Genomic DNA, 20000 nt, shown 5'->3' with positions numbered 1-20000 from the left:
CTGAAAATTCTTATACATGACACCGTTACACTACATGACATAGTTACTATGGCTGTATTATGTTGTGAAGTGCTCGGCTCAGGATGACAGAGTGATACTTTGAATAATTAAAGAATGTTTGCTTGACAAACTTAAAACGCACCAACAGAAAATGCAGAGCTAGACAATTAAAGAAATTAAAGAAGCTGTAGTTTTCAGTGGTCTGAGCGATAACTTCACAAGCAGCATCTGTTGACTGGGACAGGAGGCCACCAGTTGACACAACTGGGAAATATAAGCATTACCAATGGAAAAACACAAATCTGATTTTCCTTTGAGGTGTGGGGTCAGAAAGACGTGGGCGTGATGGCCTGAGAGAAAAAGCGGGGGAGCCCCTGACACAAGTAGGGTGAGTAATAACTGACTCATGTCCCATGAAGGGAAAGAAGCTGAATAATTCAAAATCTGTTCTTGATCTTAGTCTTTTTGTATTTCATGAATACATATGTTGCCTTAATTGCAGTATAAGTCTATCACCAAATATCAGAAATAACAAGAGAGCTCAGAGCTACTAGTAACATGTCATTGTATTTAGTAGAACGACTGATTAAATACTGAAACTACTTCATATTTAATTGGATATTTGTAAAGTAGAACATGTTTGACTTGTCATGAATCAAAATAAAGCTTGGTAAGTGTTGTAGTGCTGAATAGCTAATAACATTTTACATTTGTGAGATAAAAACAATAAGATTACACTCTTATATGTGCATTATTTCTCTGCACAGTATTATTCTTCTGTGATCGATATGGACTTTCAATCCAAGTTTCCATTTTTAATTTCATCAGACACTTCAATGGTTTTGTTTAAACTGAGAAGATAAGATCTATGAAGTTGCTGTGCAGGAGCTTCTGATCATATCACATGATCTCCTTCAGGGGAAGCAGTTCGCCCAGTTGTCATGAAATTGTTGATGTTAAAATTTTTATCTGTGTTGTGTTTATGATCATGACTATGCTGTCGATGAGGTTAATGTGGTTACTATCGCTCAGATTCAGCCAGAGGAAACAAAATATGTCTAAAAATGGCTTCAAAGGTTTTTCAGATAGTCTTATTTGTTTAAACTAAAATGGCAAAACTATATTAAATGTGGGACAGTTTTCCAGACAGATTTAGGAAGCATTCAAACCTATTAACTTTGTCATACTGTGCTAAACTGTAACTATAGGCTATTTATATTAAAAGTTTTAATACTAGTCTTAATGATAATTGCTGATTAATCTGCTGATTATTTTCTCTATTAATCCTTTCGTTTATAAAACATCAGAAAACACTATCAAGTCGATATTATCAAATGTCTTGATTTGGCCGAGCAACAGTCCAAACACCAAAATATTCAGTTAACGCACAAGTTCTCCCCTTTAAGAACCTGGAGTCACCAAATATTTATATATTTATCAATCATGATCAACTAATTGTTGCAGCTCTAAAGATGAGAGAAACCTATCCAGGTACTTGGCCCCTGCATCATGGCCACACCCTTTTTTGTGTGAACACAGCGCCTCTAATTTGACTGGTGGTAAACGCAACTTCCGACGGCATTGCTAATTCAATAGCATAAACTAAGAATACCATATGGATTTTCAGCTATTAAGAGCCCTGACGGCCAAAGCATGTTATGTTGTTGTCGATTATTGATATATGACGAGGTTGATGAGTGTCCTTTCAGTCAAAGTCTCCATTAAAGTGGCCTAACCTGACTACCTTACTAGATGTCCAGTTCATTTTTCATCATCATTAATCATCTTTTCTATCATTAAGACACTTCATCTTACTGTTTTATAATCTGTACAGTGTGATGTTACTGTAAACTAATTGCACTGCTGTGGTCAAGCAGAACCGCTGTCTCTACTTCAATAGCTGTTTTGTTTACTAAGAGTTGAGAGGAGGTCCAAAGAGGTCGGTTTTAGCTCCACTTTCGTTATTAGAAGGTAGGCCAGCTCAGTTAATGTTTAATCATTAAAGTTAAAACACCCTCTGCTCCTGGCGGTCTGTTGAATGGAGTGGCTATTAAACAAAAGTCCATTCTAGAAACAGGTGTTTTATAGTCGGGCTATATTTGTTTAACAGTAAAAACTGTGGTTACAATCTTGCAATAGCTCTTTCTGGATTCACTGTGATCTACATGTCATCCTCTCTGTGGACAGGCCTGAAGCCACATATCTCCACTCTGCTGTCCTTCGTTCTTTGGTAAAGAAAATCACAACCTTTGGGATTTTTATTTTTTGACGTGAAAAAATGCTACACAGCAGCTTTTAGGCATCTTGCTACTCAATGTTTTCTGTTTGGCATCGGCATTTTTAAAGTGTCTGTTTCCACCTAAAAGGGGGCGTGGTCGTTCTGGACACAGTAAAGTGACGTGTGGCTGCTCTTATTTATAAGGACTTCCTGTGGTCGACTGATATGAGAGATCTTTGATTTTGAAATGAGAAATCACACTGTGTGTCCGGAATTGTCGAGCAAAGGGCAGACGATAAAGATAAAGTCTTGTACATATCACCATCATGAGTACTGGACTTGGACGTCAGTATTCATTCATTGACCCTGTTTTGTATTAAAAGTTGACATTTTTGGATGAGACACAGCGACGTAACTGCCATTTATAAATATCTGCACAGATCGCATTTGCAAAAATAAAAGATCAGCCGAGTCACAGTTAACGTTTAAGGTTTTCATTCAGACATCACTTGATCTAAAGTTAAATTATTTCAACAAAATAAACAAAATGAGTTCACCTATGTATATTAAATTGATTTGATGCATTAATCACATGGACAGACCACACAGATGACAGGCCATCACTCATCAGCTCATTTGCCGGCAGTGTTAGCATGTTTCATTGTGTTGCCACAGGGCAGAGTAGGTTCGCCAGCTCAGCACAAGAATGGTGACTGGAAATATGCTCCCTGTGAACTTTGTGGAGAGAGAAGGCTTCTGTGAGCTGATGGCTCATGTTTAGAGGCAGGACTACTCTAATCTCCACAGGCTGTGTAGCAGAAAGGTACTCTAAACCCTATCGGCATTTTCACTTGGGTTGTCATATCGGAGCCCATTCTTCTTACGTTAGATTTTTTTTTTTTTACTACAATTAGTCTCAAATGTGCAAGTGCAGTTGCAAAGTTAAGCCAACATGGCACATTTAGACTAGAAAACCTGTTGTGAAATAGGTTGTGTTACATCAGTACACAACAGACATAAGAAGAACAGTGATTTACTATAAACATCACGGATTGTAACTTTGAACCAATGAGAACAAACCACCAGTGAAAAATAACCAAATTAAGTTGTCTAAGCTTATTATATTAAACATTTACCTTCAATCAGATGGCAGCCAAGACAGAAAAAAAACGAGCAGTCAAGATCTCAATATTAACTGCAACTGAGTAGTCCTGACACACTGTACACACACACACACACACACACACACACACACACACACACACACACACACACACACACACACACACACACACACACACACACACACACACACACACACACACAGAATTGAATCTTTCTAGCCCCCCCACCCATCCCAACTGGGCTGAGCCAGGCACGGTTGCCAGGCAACCATCATTCATGGCCTGGCAGTAAATGAATGTTAGTATGAACATATAACAGTGAGGTGTAGAGAAGGTAGGACTGAGACAGAGGAGATGGAAAAGAAGAGCCTTCGGGCCCCTAAAATAATTATCTCCACCAGTTAACAGACAAGTTAGTCTCAATCAAAGACAGAGAGACAAAAATCTTAATCTAATTAAAAGTTTAAACAACAGTCTTTGTTCTGGTGTTTTACAGTCATTCTAATTCAACTACAGTCAAGGTTGGGAGGTTATGGTGAGGTTTCAAACTGACACTTCATATTAAAGCAGGTAAGTTTAATATGGAGATCAAAAGTGGGAGGTGAGACAGTTTCATTTTTAATAAAATAAGATAAATCTTTGTCACAGACACTTACACATATATTTAGCCCACCAAATCCTTAGTATCTATGACAGTTGACGTGTCTCAGGTGATGCTTTCGTTTCTTCACTGTATGACACGTCAACCACATTTGAATATCACAGCTCAAAGCAAGATTTTCACTTTACTGTGAAATGAAGACTTAAAATATAAAAAAAAATCAAACCAAAGTCAAATCAAATCAACAAGCTGCCATTAACACTGCCTCACTACAACATCCTATTTCACTCCATTAAACTGAATAAAATGTGAAAGACTGTGGTTCATATACATCAGTTGGCAGTGTGTTCAAATCTCTGATTCACTGAGATCCTCAGTTTTCTTCCAATAAGTAAAGTCAAGGTGTCTTTGAGCAGGACACAAAGTAAGAGTCCACTCTACAGTTTCTTTTGAGTATCCAGCACAATCCAAGGTGCCTGTTCAATGTGTGGTATGTCTTTACCAGTGAAAGGTTTTTACGGTGATAAAAGTGTCTGACACTTCATAGAAATGTCTCAAATCACTTGTACCTCTCTGCTGTCCATCCATGAGCACAGAATAGTGCCAAATATTGCTTAACAACATGTGGGCAGCACTACAGAACTACAAGGAAGGAGAATGCACAACACAATGTGGTACTGGCTGTTGTACTGAGCAACACATGATGACCAGAACCTATGAAGGAGTGATCTGGAAGTCTGGAATGACACCAGCCAGTTACACTGAACACTCTCCTGCTCTCCTTCACCCTTGACTTCATTTAATTCCTTTCTTAATCTTGAAACAACTAGCATCCCTCTCACTGCACTGAAACTCTATTTCTTGTTATATTTGTGTAATTGTATCTTGTTTTACAAAACTGTAAGCTATTTTACAATCCATATTATTTTTTAAATGATGTTCTGAAGTGTTTCTGTACTTTAAACTTTCTATAGATAATTTTTGTGCATGAACTTATCATGTATAACCATGTAGGTTATGCAACCATGTAGTCTGGATCCGTATAAACCTTGCTTTCACTATGCTAGTCAGTCAGGCATCCGGCTAGAAATATCCCAGTTGGTCGGTCGGTACAAACAACTGTTTGTAAGTATAAACTGCACGGCACAGTTGTGTCACTGCCACGATCAGAAAACACAAACTATCACCTGCTGCTGAGAGAAAACTGGTCAGGGTGGTCCAGAGTCAACAAAAACCACCAAAAAGCAAGTCTGCATGAATTAGAAGCTGCTGGAAGACAGGTGTCAGTGTCAGCAGTCAGGTGTGTTTTACATCAACATGAGCTGAGAGGCTGCTGTGTTAGAAAGAAGCTCTTGCTTCTTGTTGGTTCTTGTTGTTTGACCACAATGAGCATCAATATGTTTGGAGGAGAGAAGGTGAGACCTTTAACCCCAAGAACACCAAACCTACATGGGGCTGGTAGAGTTCTGCTGTGGGGCAGTTCTGCTGCCATTGGATATCAAAAGAACCCGTCTGAGGTGAAAATGGCAGACACATTTAACCAAAAATTAGAATTACTGTATGTTAATTCATGATTCAGCAGATTTGGTCACATCTTCAGAAGACCTATAATAAATTCATTACTAAACCAAACTTCATGACTGTTTTTGTGACAAAGTAGTTTGTGTTCCACTCATTCATCACAGAAACATGAGAGCTGTAGAAATCACAGGAACTGAAGACTGACATGATGAACATGCTCTTTATGAGTGGATGAAACTTTTGACCGCAACTGTATTTATATTTATATAGGTTTGCTAATCAGAGTGAAAGAATGAATTTCTCCATGACGGGCAATAAGGTAAATATTATTATTATAATCGACACAGGTGTCACTTATTATGTCTGATTAGAGTCTGATAACAAACGGGGTAATACAAATTTCATGTCTATCATTCTTTTAAAGTCCCCCTCCACTCAAATGTGTTTTTGTTCTTGGATATTGGAGCTTCACTGTGCAGAATGAAGATGGGGCTAAAGGGGAGAATTGTCCTGTGTTCATTTCAGTTTAATTCAGTCAAACATAAAATAAACAACATTTTTATATTCTGGACTTTTCAGTGGAAGATAATTAATTTTTAACAAGATGATGAATTTTATAATTATAAGCAGTGAATTAAAACATGTCTAGAAATGATCTTTAAGTGGGTAGTTTTTCTGGAGCATAACTAATATATAACATATTACTAATGTTATTTCACCCAAGAAAGATCTAATCAGCAGATACTTTTGAAACCTGTGTGGGCGTGCCGGGCCTTGTGCAGTCATTTAAGAGGCTAAAGGTCATGTTAAAATCAAACCTTGCTTACAATTCCCTGTTCATCATTACTAAAGCATAATTCCCTTTAATACATGTGATTTATTTGTGACCACTTACTACAGACAGAGTGCTTGTCATTGGGCCGCATGTGCCACCATCTTGGTTCAACATAGCACCTCCATCTTGGCTCACAGGCATGCCTGGCAGATCCATGCTCTGCAGCTGGTAGGGGTGGTGAGGAACTGTGCTGGAGGGGGGGTCCAGAGGGTGGTACGGTCCAGAGGGGGAATCGTGGGGGAGATGGGGGGGCAGCATGTGGTCTGGCAGGGTGGGGGGGATAATGGGTGGGATGTTGAAGTCCTCATCACCCAAACCACCCACTGAGTATGACTAAAGAGAGACAAAGACAAGATTAGAGAAAAAACAATTAAAGACAACTTTTTAGATTCCATTACTGTTCTGTGAATCACACTGTTGACTTTCTGACTCTTCACTGATGTGGGACAAAGTCAAATCTGTTGTGATATAGCTTGGGTGGATGTTGCAAAAAAAAAAAAAAATCAAAATCAAAAAGAATTACGTAGAGACATAAGAGACCAAAGTGGCATGAGACATTACTGTCAGAGATAATGGATGGAAGAGATGGAGGAACTGCCCATCACCATTAGCCCAGAACGCTGAATCCAGTCTGAGCTCTGTGTTGTGTCATGTCGTCATTCTTCCTCAGCCAGAGCTCCCATCACAGAATAATTATCACTAATGATATTCCCAGCCTTGAACAAAAGCCTTGTGAGCAAATACTCATTCAGCGACACAACACAGTAATCTATATGTGTGAGCCCCCTTCACCTGAGAGGATACACACAGGTGGATGGTTGTGTGTAAAATATATCAGTGCTGATCTGACACACAAAAGAAAACCAGTAACAGCTAATTTATGATAATGAATTATTCTGAGAGCAAAGACAAATGAGAGGGAGACTTGAAGAGGAAAATGGAGTGAGAGAAGAGAAGAGTGAGAAACATTAGGGTGAAGAGAAAGAGCGAGAGAGAGAGAGAGAGAGAGAAGCTCTCTCATACTAATCTGACAGAGGAGATCTTTTATAGAGACTGACAGCCTTTTCTGCTTGGCTGGCCACACCAGTTTCTCCCTCTCGTGCTCTTTTGCTCTTCATCTCTCACCATCCTTCTCCTTCCAACTGTCTTTTTGATTTCTCGCTATTCTAATCTCATCCTCAATTTCTCTTTCATTTCTCTCTCTCTCACTCTTTCGTTCTCTCTAACTCTTTTCTACAGTATCTTAAACCCAGTGTTGAGTTATGTGTTGCACCACTCATGACTCATTGAAGACAGAGTTATGGGGCGACTTATGTGATGTATAGTTTCGCTATGTAATTAAAAGCCACTGTGGAAAGCCATGATTTAAGTTGACAGTTTCTCCACTTCTAAATAAAATAGATATGTACAATATGGAATATGGAAAATTATCAAACACCTTCCATCGCAAAAACTAAAACAACTCCCTTTCCAGTGTTAATTCACAATGAATTCTTTCTTAACTGAACTAACAACTAACTATATATAGCGTACTAAAATAATAATATACGTATAAGTGACAGTTCAGCCAAAAGTAGGGAGCACAGTTATCCTGACTTTTAGTCCCCTTATCCCTGAATCCTACACTTCTCATATGTAACTGAATAGCATTTTATGTATTCACCATAGCAACTAGATTAATTTTGACATCTAAAATTGGTGGCGTTTCTCTTTAATTATGGTTAAAGGGATTTACAACAGAGACTCGTTAGGACTTTAGCCTCTAATTTAGGGATATACTCTGCATTTCACTGTACTCATCCAAGTATTTCTGGTGCAATAAGAACTCAGGATTTACATCTTATTTATAGTGCTACACAGCCTGCACATAATGTGTTCGTCCTGTAGTGAATCTAAACTGTTATCTTCAGGGTTACAAGATCACAGACTACAACATTCCAAGGATGCTTCTTATGTAGTAGATCTCACAGATCTGTGATTCCTCTCAGCCGTGACCAACTCAGACTCCAATCAGTCCCAAACACGTCTGAATCTCTTTGATAGATATTGAATTCAATTACTGAAATCTTGATGCTATAATTTAAGTGTCACTGAAATTGTAGCACCTGAATATCTTGGAGCTGCAACGATTACTCAAATACATGTCAACTATTGAATTAACCACAAACTATTTTGATAATCACTTTATCGTTTGTATAATTTTTAGCATACAATTCCAGGTGTTTAAATGTGTGCATGTGTTTTCTGGTATCTTTGCTCCTCTGTGACAGTAAACTGAAAGTCTTTGGGTTGTACACAAAACAAGACATCTGAGGATGTCATCTTGGGCTTTTGGGAAACACTGATCAACATTTCTCACCACTTTCCAACATTTTATAGACCAAACAACTTATTGATAAACCTGAAAAAAAAAAATCGACAGATTAATCAGCAATGAAGATAATAGTCTAAACTTGCAACTAATGTTAACAGCCGCGACAGCGTGGGCTGGTAAGGTCTTCACTTTGTGAGTCTTTGTGTGTGTATGTGTCATCATGGCAAAATGTGGTCCTGGATAAACCTACTGCAGTCGGAACTACAACAGAATAGGGGTGGTAACTACAGAGTAACTCACAATATGATTCATGATACGCTGCCCACAATAACAATAGTATTACAATACAGCGATTCTGTGATGATTGATAAATTGCAAGACAATCATTTTCCACGTGTCATCATTCCAATGTGCTGCATGTTTAAATAAAAATGTTGATATTTGATGCTAGTGCATCAGTAATCATATCTTTAGAGGAGGAATCACGATATATTAACTGTATAAATATTTTGTCCCACCCCTACTACAGATGCATTTTTGAGTATTTTACCGAGTGTTTCTATGTCTGCCTGTCTGTTATCTATGTCTATGTTGTCACCGCGATGGCATCACCACCCTGCAACATACAATCACACAACTTTACAGGTGTGTAGTTGAAATCAAAATGAAAACGAAGTTTGAAGATGGGTGGGGTCCGACCCATGAGTACTGAGTACTCATGTAATAATGTAGTAATGACTAGGGAGTACTCACAGGTCAGCACATGAGCATGTTGACAGGTGGATGGTGTGACCATCACAAGATGGGCTCTAGTTTATTTTATTTTCAACAGTCATTTCCAGTTTAAAATAGCTCAAAATAAAAAGGCTCAATTCAGATCAAAAAATCTAAGTCGGGTCAAAAAATCTCAGAGTGGGCTGGTCTAATTCAGATCCTAAAATCAGTTGCTTCTAAGATTCAAATATCTATGGCCATTATTTGCTCATACACCTATGTAAATTAGTGTCTGGTCATTAAAAGCACATGTATGATTACATATCACAATACTTGTGTATCATATATCACTGAGTTTCAGTCTCACCGAGCTCTCTGCTCTACAACTGTGAGTCTAATAATTTAGTTTCTTTCTAGAACTATCCAACAAGTCAGCTACTTTAAAAAAAGGAAACTCTCAGTTGTTTGATCATTTTCTCCGACTACATGCGTTTTTGAATCTTGTCATGTGAATTTTTAATATCAATGGCATGCTTACTTCACTGTGCTTATCAGGTCTCCGCAAACCAGCAGTCAGTTTCATGTCTTACTCTCAGGCAGAGTCCTGTTGGAGCTCAGAGCTCTGCATAAATTACACCTCTTTTCTGTTGTTGTCTGTCTGCTTCGCTCTCCCTCTTCCCCTCTCTCGTCTACTCTCTATCATTTCTTCAAGTTCTGCATAAATTACTCCTCTCTCTCTGCACTTCCATTCATGTCAGTACAATAGCCTGTTCTTGGTGCACTGGAGGCTTCTAGAAAGAATAATGTAGTCAGGATTAAGTCCTTCAGAACTCCATGTTCATGACCATTTCATATACCATGAAAAAGCACATATGTCTGTAGGACATGAATGTGTAACCATCAACATCAGTTTTTGTCATTAGAATGATTATTAAATGTCTTTAGGAGGGAAGATAACTGACTTTTGAAGGTATCTAAATAGCCATTGAATTACATTAGATTAGAATTGTCTGAAATTTAAATGTATTTCTTGTTTGATGCCTCTGGACATATTTATGCACATTATTTATGTCATTCTGTAACTTGTCATTAGGATTGTTGGTAGTTGTAAGTGTTATGGACACATTAATAGTTTTCTTTTTTTACCTACATGGACAATTTAATATAAGGAGTTTAACAATATTTTAGAAATAGTAATTTAGTGGTACTGGCTGTTGTACTGAGCAACAGTAATAATAATTTCTCTACAATGCTCCATCTGTGTTTGTTATATTGTGTCAATGCACATTAGTACATTGTATCCACAGAGAGTTGTAGATCTGAGGATTTGTATATCTTAAATCTTAAGACAAAGATAGACAGTGGCCAGCATGTTATGTATTAAAGGAAGATTTATTTCTAAGCATAGTAATTTGAAAAGCGGACCCTCTTGAAATGCAAGGAAACTATAGGAGTTGTTATTAGGTCCCATCCTCTCCTGCGTCACACTAGACGTTACAGTGACTCTCAGGCCAGGAGGTGTTATTACAAGAATGGATGGCATGTCCTGGCTGCTTAGCAGTAGTCTCTGCAATCCAATACTTGTGCCATTTTTCCATTAGCCGGGTATTTGCTTTTCCATCACAACTTGAAGGTGTGTCTTAAAGCAATGCTTGTCTCGATCCCCACAGTACTATCGAAGAATCTCTGCTAATTCAGTTACAAACACGGTTCATTTACTATAACTTCTTCACAATAAAAGCCCCCCGTTATTTAGTCATTTAAAAGCTTTTATTATGAAGCAGCATTACAGGAAACGTTGTGTTTTCAGCAGCAGTAACTTAACATGACTCCTGAAACAGCTGAAAGCGAACATGATGAAACGGTAAAACACAGCAAATGTTTGAAAGAACAAACAGGACGAGAGAAACTAAAGAGATTCAGTTAGAGGCTACAAAAGTACTGAGAGCTGAACACACTGACTTTTAAAACGTCTTTCTCTCAGATTCAGCGGCTCAGTTTGACTCGGCGCAGCCAAAAGTGCTAGTGGAAAAGGTATTAGGCATCTTGGACATAACTCCAGAACTGTTACTTCTTCGCACTGCAAGTTCATTTTTAGAATGTTTTAAACTAAAATTATGTTAATTATGTATTAACCTTCAACACCTTGATGATGTTGTATTGCGAACATTGTTTTTGCTAATGGGTGTGGCAGCCCAGTGAAAGCTAATGTGGCGCCGTGAACAGTCCCGCCCTGAAGACATTAATATACCAATATTCACTTACAGTCATACGCTACCTAGTGGCTACCGAAAATGACATTTTCTTTACTTCTTACAACAGCCCCTGAAGCTACATGAAGCTACTTGGATGAACATGTATGAAATTCGGTACACATTTGTGTCACACATAGACCTACAACAAAGTCTCTGGTACCATGACCTAAACCCAGCAGGAAGTCGGTAATTCTGAATTAAGTGCTCATCTTTTTGCATTTGCACGAGTTGCATTTTATTGAACTTGTCCCACATCTTTAACCAGATCGACTTCGAATTTTGTCAGGGCAATCCTAACAACTTTGCAAAGAAAGGCTGATATGCCATGATACAGGAAGTTGCTGTAACTTTAATATCTATGGTCAAATCTGCTTCATACTTTACAGTAGTGGCAACATGAAATTACATTTTTTAAAGAGTGATGTACCCCCCCCCCCCCGAGCCAAATGACCAGCTCCTCCGCAAACATATTAAGAACACACAAGACCTTGATGAAGCTGTGTTGTGAAAATTGTGGGTTTTCTTTGAATGTCGTGGCCCTGGCAGTGTGGCGAAGGTCAATGTGTCGCTACGACACAGGAAATTGATGTAACCCCTCTGTACATGGTCAAATCTGGCCAAGACTTCGAAGGTTTGATAAGAGTCCCAGCATGAAGACATTTACATGCCAACATTCAGATACAGTGATAGTACCACCTGTCATGTAAATCACATGTTTCTATACTTCTATGTACTTTTCCTTGCAGGCTGACAAGATCCACCTAAAATTTGCTCAGAATTTGCTCTTGTCATTTACAATGTACAATTAATGCACCACCTACTGGCAACAGGAAGTAAGCCTTTTGTGATGATCAATATTTTGTTCACATGAAATTAGCATGCTGTGGTATAGCCTTTATATAAATCAACCCAACAAGTAATTACCAAGTCTTCTCTTGTGGCACTTACTGGACACTGGAAATCACACTGAACTCCTTATGCAGTGTCCAAAACACATGAAATTCAGAGGCCTGTCAAACTGTCCTTATTTGGCCAGGAGGCCTCAGCTGGGGCATGCAGACGGGAGGGCAAGGGCCCTCATCACTGCTTGCAGTTTAAATCAGGGCCAAGCACAGACCCTATTGGGCAAGGGACCCTACTGAAACTGACGGAAATAGTATTTTTCTTCTTCTTCTTCTGTCAATATAATCACATTTTTGAGGGCTAAACATGACAATCACATAAGCTGGCAATCAGACTATGACTAAAGCCACAGTGGAGTGTAAAGTAATGTGTTGTGTGTATTCACTCAGTTTGTCTTTGTGCACCAGTTTAAAACACATCTGTGGATGCCATCAATCACTGTAGGATCAGCATGTTTAACCTACTGTGGCAGAGACATGACCAAAGATCATCAGCAGAGTAGAACAGGTCAGTAGCAGGACGTGTTATTTAGCATGGATAAATACTACAGGGGGAACACAACAGATATTTCTGTGTAGCATTAAGTTTCACTTTCACTTTGGTTCGGTCTTGTGTACCACTTTAAAACACAGTAATGAAAGTAATGACTTTACTTTAATTTTAATCCGTCAATGAGGACAAACAATCACTAGTAGGTCCAGCACGCTGGTAGCAGAACAACATAGCCGCTTCGTCTTTCAGCAAATTGATGCTACTTTATGTACAAAGTCCTCGAGAGCCCCTCTACTGCCAGCTAACTCATAGAAACCTCCAAGACAGCGCACTTTGTGAACATACAAAACATTTTCTATGAGTGTGTGACACCTTCACTGCTACAACTCCATCCTAGGGGAAACACTGTCACACACATACACAGTTGATAATTATTCCATGGATCCGTCGGAATTTTCCAAACTACATTAGACACATCGATCTACATATGGCATAAATATAATGTGTTGTTATGGTGATGTTGTTGTACGTTTGCTAGGTATAAGCCATTAGTGAATCACAGAATCCCATTTGGTCCTCTATGGGTGTGGTGTGTGTTAGAGGTGGGTGCAATTCATCGATGTGGCGATGCATCGCGATGCGTCATGTGACGATTCGGCATCGATTAATTAACGTCGATGCTTTGCTAGGTCCGCGCATTTGGACAGAAGGCGGCAAATTGGCGGTCTGTTTTGGTCTGCCAATTTGACGCCTCTGAGGGTACACTTACTGCCGCCTCCATTGCTATCTAAATCCGAGGCGTCAATGTGCCGGCAATTGCGGGACATGGGCGGAGGTGTGGATAACGTGCACTGTTGTAGCAACGCTACTGTCTCCTCGGTCTCTGTAGCTGACAGCTAGCGGACACAACCAAACAGCTAGTAGCTGCTGACTGTCAGCTGTTGTGTAGCGGTAAGCTACGAACGGTCGCTACTTTCAAATTAAAAGCCCCCAGCTAAGAACCCAGTTCTAAAATCCGATGGGGTGCAATGTAAAGCTCTTATTTTGAAGACAACTTTGTTGTCACTGATCACTGCCCAACTTCGTGCTTCACGCCACGTCACGTCACATGTTTACGCCTCATTAAATCCAGGGCTTGACTGTTTTCAGTGTTTTCCGCCAATAGAGGGGGCTCTCCTGCAAGTGGAGCTTTCCCTGGTCAAAGTTAAGTAGGTCAAAGTGCAAATGTTTACATAGTCATAAAATAAAATATTTTGTGTCTTTGAAAAATACAAGTCAAATGTTCAAAAAACCTTGTTATTTACTTTATGAGTGTAGTTTTAGAGGAACTGAGTTAATTGATAGGCTATTTATTTACAAATATAGCCACAGATGAAGACAAAATGAATCTTGTACGGAAAAAAGCATTAAAAATTGCAATAATCGAAGAATCGTGGCCAATAATTGAATCGAAGCTCCCATAATCAAAATCGAATCGAATCGTGAGGTACCCTTGTTGGAACACCCCTAGTGTGTGTGAGAAGTAGAATATATCAGAGCTTCAAACAATAAATGATGAATATAATACAGAACTCTATTTTAAGGAGGCATATGTGTACTGTGATGCATCATTAAAATGGTATTTATACCAATCAGCCACAACATTAAAACCACTGACATGTGATGTGAGTAACATTAATCATCTCATTTACAATGCAATGTTCTGCTGGGTAACCTTAGGTCACTTGACATACACCACCCATTCAAACACCATTGTGGACCAAGCACACATCCCCAGCACTCCCCGATGGCAGTGGTCCCCCCCAGCAGGACAGTTCACTGTGACACACCACAAAAACTGATGAGGAACAGCTTGAGGAACACAATTAAGAGCCCATGGTGTTGATCGGGCCACCAAATTCCCCAGATCCCAATCCATTTGGTATCTTGGTCTTTGGACATTATTAATCGAGCGGTTCAGATTATATTTCATGCGAACGATGCCCATACCTAAAAAGGTCAGTCCCCAGGAGGACAATGACTACCGGCCGGTGGCCATAACTTCAAATGTTTTTAAATCACTAGAGAAGATCATGATAGGGAAACTTCGTATAGCTGTGGAACCAGTGCTTGATAAATATCAGTTTGCCTACACTAAGAATCGCAGCACAAGTGATGCCATAGCGACTATAATGCACCTTGCCCTGAAGCACCTAGAAAATCCGGCTGGATAGACCAGACTTCTTTTTGTGGATTTTAGTTCTGCCTTTAATCTTATCCAGCCACATATTCTTCTTAAGAAATTAGTTCAGTTAGATGTAGGGCTGAAAGATATGGACAAAATTTCATATCTCGATATTCATACCAGATATCTCGATGGTGGACGTCGACTCATACAGTGTAATGCTACTGAACGCATCAGCAATCAAACTTTGCTTGGGCTTCATTTGGGATGACTGAGAAGTCCCCGGTGTTTCTCTCATTGCAATACACTCTTCGTGCAGCACGCGATGGTGTTGTTTCAGGTGGTGCATATTTGTTGTGCTACCTTGCTTCGTCGCAATTTTCGCCAAGCACGACCTGCGCAACACCTCACTCTGGTTTACATCATCCTTTTTAAATCCAAAATACCTCCAAATAATGGAGGATGATTTATGTTTTGGCACCAAATTAGATTCTGCACCGCCACCGGCCGCATCATCTTCCGCACTCATGTCACTTTTCTTTCTTTCGTTTTAATTTCCCCGCTGTGTATGTAGTGTGTGTGTGCGTCTCAGTCTCCGTCTCCCTCACTCCCGCCCTCGTATGTTTGTCATTGGTTGGCTTCAGCTGTCGATCCACAGCAAGCATGAAATAAGGTTTGTGGTTGGTTGGCCTTAGCAGTGCATTCAAGGGCAATCGTAAAAATGATGTTTGTTGTGACTGCCAGAGCTGTACATGCAGGGCGAGCGCGGGGGGAAATCTATATCGTTTATATCGTTGCTTTTTAGATATTAATATCTTGAATGTTCATATCTAGATATAGTTAGATGTTAACCCTTTTTTAATTAGGTGGTACCACTCCTTTTTATCAAATAGGCCACAACAGGTTAAGGTTAACTCAGCTCTGTCTGACTTGACTGTAAGCAGCACTGGTGCCCCCCATAGGTGTGTCAGTTTGCCTTTTCTGTTCACATTGTATACCAACGACTGTGTCAGTTCTGAGCCAAACCAATATATAGTAAAACTTTATGATGACACTGTCATTCTTAGCCTGCTCACCAAAAATACAAATTGACAACTGTCAACTGGTGTGATACGCACCTGCTGCATATTAACACAACCAAAACTGTAGAGATGCTGCTTGATCCTAGATCAGTTGGTGACCAAAGCCCTGTGGCCATCCATGGCCAAGACATTGAGCAGGTGAAAACCTTTAAGTACCTGGGAGTGTATGTTGACAGCGACTTGAGCTGGCGCACACAGGTGGCCAATGTCTGTGCCAGAATCCATCAGCGTCTTCATTTTTTACCTAGGCTCAGAGTGTTTGGAGTCTGTAAAAATATTATGTTCATTTTCTACAGAGCAACAATTGAGTCAGTCCTCCGTTATGGTATCACCAGCTGGTTTGGTAATCTAACAGTTAAATCTAGAGCCGAGATTTCAAGCCTAGTTAGAACTTCGGGCAAGATTATGGGAATACCCCCCCTTACTCCACAGGACCTTTTTGAGCAGGCGACTATAAGACAGGCAAATGCCATTTTATCAGACAGTGCTCATGTATTGAATTGTGAATATGCTCTCCTGAATTCTGGGAGGAGATATAGGCTTCCGTTGTGCAGGCACAATCGATACAAACATTCTTTTGTTCCTGTATCAACTAAGCTTCTTAACAGCCTGAAATGAATGCGATGGTTCTGCATATGGAAATGAACGTACATTCATGACGCCAGCTAGTGTATGGATGTATGCGAGTGAATGGATCGATGAATGAAGGCTGTGATAGAGTGCTGGGATGTGTGACTGAACCTATACTTATGACAGAATGAATGTTTTGGTAGGTTGACATGGTGTTATGGTGAGGTGATGTGATGCGAATGCTTATGTGAATGCTTGTGTGGATGTATATTTATGGCAGTATATGTGTAGGTTCATCCAGTGTTTGTCCGTGTCTATTCCACCACTGTCTTAACCTGATGTACGTTGTACTGCATGTCGTTTTTTATGTATTTTATGTATTTTATGTCCGTTTTGTGCTGCAACTTCTCCCTATCTCCGAGACAAATTTCTCCCTGGTGCAGACCAATAAAGTAACCTTAACCTTAACTGTGATTTGTGATTGTGTTTCCTCTGCTTAGACCAGGTAAAATGTGCACTTTGCAAAACACAGTTGGATTCTATAAAATATTCATGGCATTACCACGAAGAGAGGGTCACACAATAAATTACCTTTTGCAAAACCTCATGGGACTGGATTGTAAAAATCACTCATAAACACGCTCACAGATTTTGCACCAGGCTATAGATGCTCCACAAGGGGGAATGTTGAGTTTTTATAAAACCTATGCATGTCAGCATGCGCCACCTACAGGAAAGAAAGTAACCCTGCGCTCATGCATGCAAACTCAAATGTTAGAGGCATGACAAGGTGACATTCACTGTAAATTTTAAACTCCAATTAACCTCCTGGCCTTGCCCTTCGCCACTGAAGACTGAAGCTGAAACACTAAGGATACCCATTTCAAGTTTTTTCGTTTCTCTATCCTGATCCGAGTCTTGGGTATTTCCAATATCGTGTCAAATTGTAGCCTTAAAAATCCTGCAGTTGCTGTGCGTAAATTATTTATCTGATATTAACAAGAGTTTAACAGACTGACAAAATTTCTGAAATTGACAACGCACTAGAAAGAAGGTGTATCACTCTGTCGAAGTTGTAAGGAAAGAAACACTCTGCCCACTCACTGCTGTGCAGCTGTTTCACAGAGTGATGCTTCTGTTATCTTAACAATTTTTGAGTACAGACAGCGGTTTCATTCTGGCCTGTTATCAAGTTAGCGGCCAACTTCAAATAGATTTTACTTTCATTGCCTATTGATGGTGCACATCAGCTTGTTTATATTTGCAGGTCTTAACCACTGCTACTGCTACTTTTCTTCCCTATAGACAGGTTTTACGAGATCAGACGAGATCTTCAAGTCCTGATCTACAATTGGCTGATGATAAAATCATCTGAATGAATGAATGTTGTGTTTATGTGTGTAAGTGTGCGTGCATTCACCCAAGGCAGACGTTGTGTATCAGCCATGTGCGTGTCCCGCCTCCAGTGCTGTGAGGACGGGTTGGGTGGCGTCACCTTGCTAAAAGGGTGAGGTGGCTGTGGCACACGAAACTGTGGGAAGAACAGAAAGACAAACAAAGGTTCAAATGGATGCAGAGGCCAAGAAAAAGGTAAGAGGTCAAATGAAAAGGTCATAAAGAAGAGCAAATAGAGAGACTCGACACGGGTCACACCTAGACACATATACAGTCTCCAACACGTAGGTCAAAATCATGTTTTATTTTTATGATTGGGTAATATCGCTTTTGCTTTTACATCAACCAACAGCTACAAGTGAATTGAGTTGACAGAAAAAAGAGACAGAAATAAAACAAGAAAGAGAGAGATGCTGTAAATAAATTGCCAATTCATTCCCTGAACAGCTGATCCCTGATAAGAAAAGGTTTCATTGCAGTGCTGTATAGCTGCAATGAAGGAAGAAAGACAAACACATAAAAACATCATAGACAGATAACACTGGCACAACAGATTAGTTATGTGGAGTAGATCGTGTTTTATTCTGGTGTATGTATGTCTTTAAGAGGAAGTGTGACTGACCACCATATACATATATACACATACACCGATCAGCCACAACATTAAAACCACTGACAGGTGACATTAATAACATTGATCATCTCATCACAATGCGATGTTCTGCTGGGAAACCTTGGGTGCTGGCATTCATGTGAATGCCACTTGACACGCACCACCCATCCAGCACTGTTGTGGACCAATCACAACAACACTACCCGATGTCAGTGGCCCGCCAGCAGGACAATGTGCCCTGACACACTGCAAACACTGCTCAGGAACAGCTCGAGAAACACAATAAAGGGCCCAAGGTGTTGACTAGGGCTGGGGCGACGCGTCGACGTCATCGATTACGTCGACGCAAAAACTGTACATCGACGCGTCAACCGACCAAAACAAAAAATGGCGGCAGCGAGTAGCAGCAGCAGCAACGCCAGTAGCCCTTTTCACACAGACGCCGCATTATCGCCGCAGCGGCGGTTCGCCAATTCTCCCCCGTTGGTTGTTCACACAGAGCCAAGCAGCTCCGGCGTAAAAGACGAACCAGAGTGTAATTCACACAGAAAGCGTGACGGTACGCGTCATGGTGATGACGTGTGTTTTTTTCAACGTGTTTCCCCGGTGTCCTCCTGTTAATCTAAACATGTACCTGCTGACTGTTTATAATCATATGGATGCTGTTATAATGTGTTGTGATGAGATCCTGACCCACCAAACATCCTGGAAAGTGACAAAGTTACGTTTTTCTCTAAATTACATAAATAATCACCATCAGTAAACTGGACGCTGTCTGACTCTTTCACTCGCGGGGAGGGAGGCTGTTTTCTGGGGGGAAGTTCACTGAAGTCTCGGTGGAGGGCTGAACGTCCCGGTGATTTTTTTCACCGTGACAAACACTTGGTGAGTTAAAGTTTTTTGCCGGGGACAGATGCTGTTTTTCGGGCAGAAATGTGACGAAGAGTCGGTCGGACCGACAGGCTGACAGACACTTATCCATGAATAACTGCGGTATTATTGTACCTGATTAGTTAGTTATCACACAGTGAACAGCATCAGACCGCCAGGCCCTCACTCCGTGCCGCCGGCTTATCCGTTCACACTGGTTCGGTTCGCCATTAATGCGCCTCTGATACCTCCGGAGGTATCAGAGGCGGCGGAGGGAAATTTCACCCCTCGCCGCATCTGAAACTTTCACACAGAGGCGGATGCCGAGA

The 20000-nt window shown here is 40.2% G+C and overlaps 1 protein-coding gene across 1 annotated transcript in view; it reads right to left on the bottom strand.

Moving 5' to 3' along the window:
* tox (thymocyte selection-associated high mobility group box) overlaps nucleotides 1–20000 on the bottom strand; it is an 83803-nt gene that overhangs the window by 18853 nt on the left and 44950 nt on the right. The window contains exons 3-4 of the mRNA XM_084370082.1: nucleotides 18214–18324; nucleotides 6360–6632 (exon numbers count right to left, since the gene is read on the bottom strand). Coding sequence (XP_084226208.1) covers nucleotides 6360–6632; nucleotides 18214–18324 — 384 coding nt within the window. The remainder of the gene's footprint in view (nucleotides 1–6359; nucleotides 6633–18213; nucleotides 18325–20000) is intronic.

The sequence above is a fragment of the Pagrus pagrus genome (assembly GCF_965226575.1).
Source record: "Pagrus pagrus genome assembly, chromosome: 12".
NCBI classification, from domain to species: domain Eukaryota; kingdom Metazoa; phylum Chordata; class Actinopteri; order Spariformes; family Sparidae; genus Pagrus; species Pagrus pagrus.
Note: the sequence above shows the minus strand (reverse complement) of the source record. Positions and strands in the feature narration are given on the sequence as shown.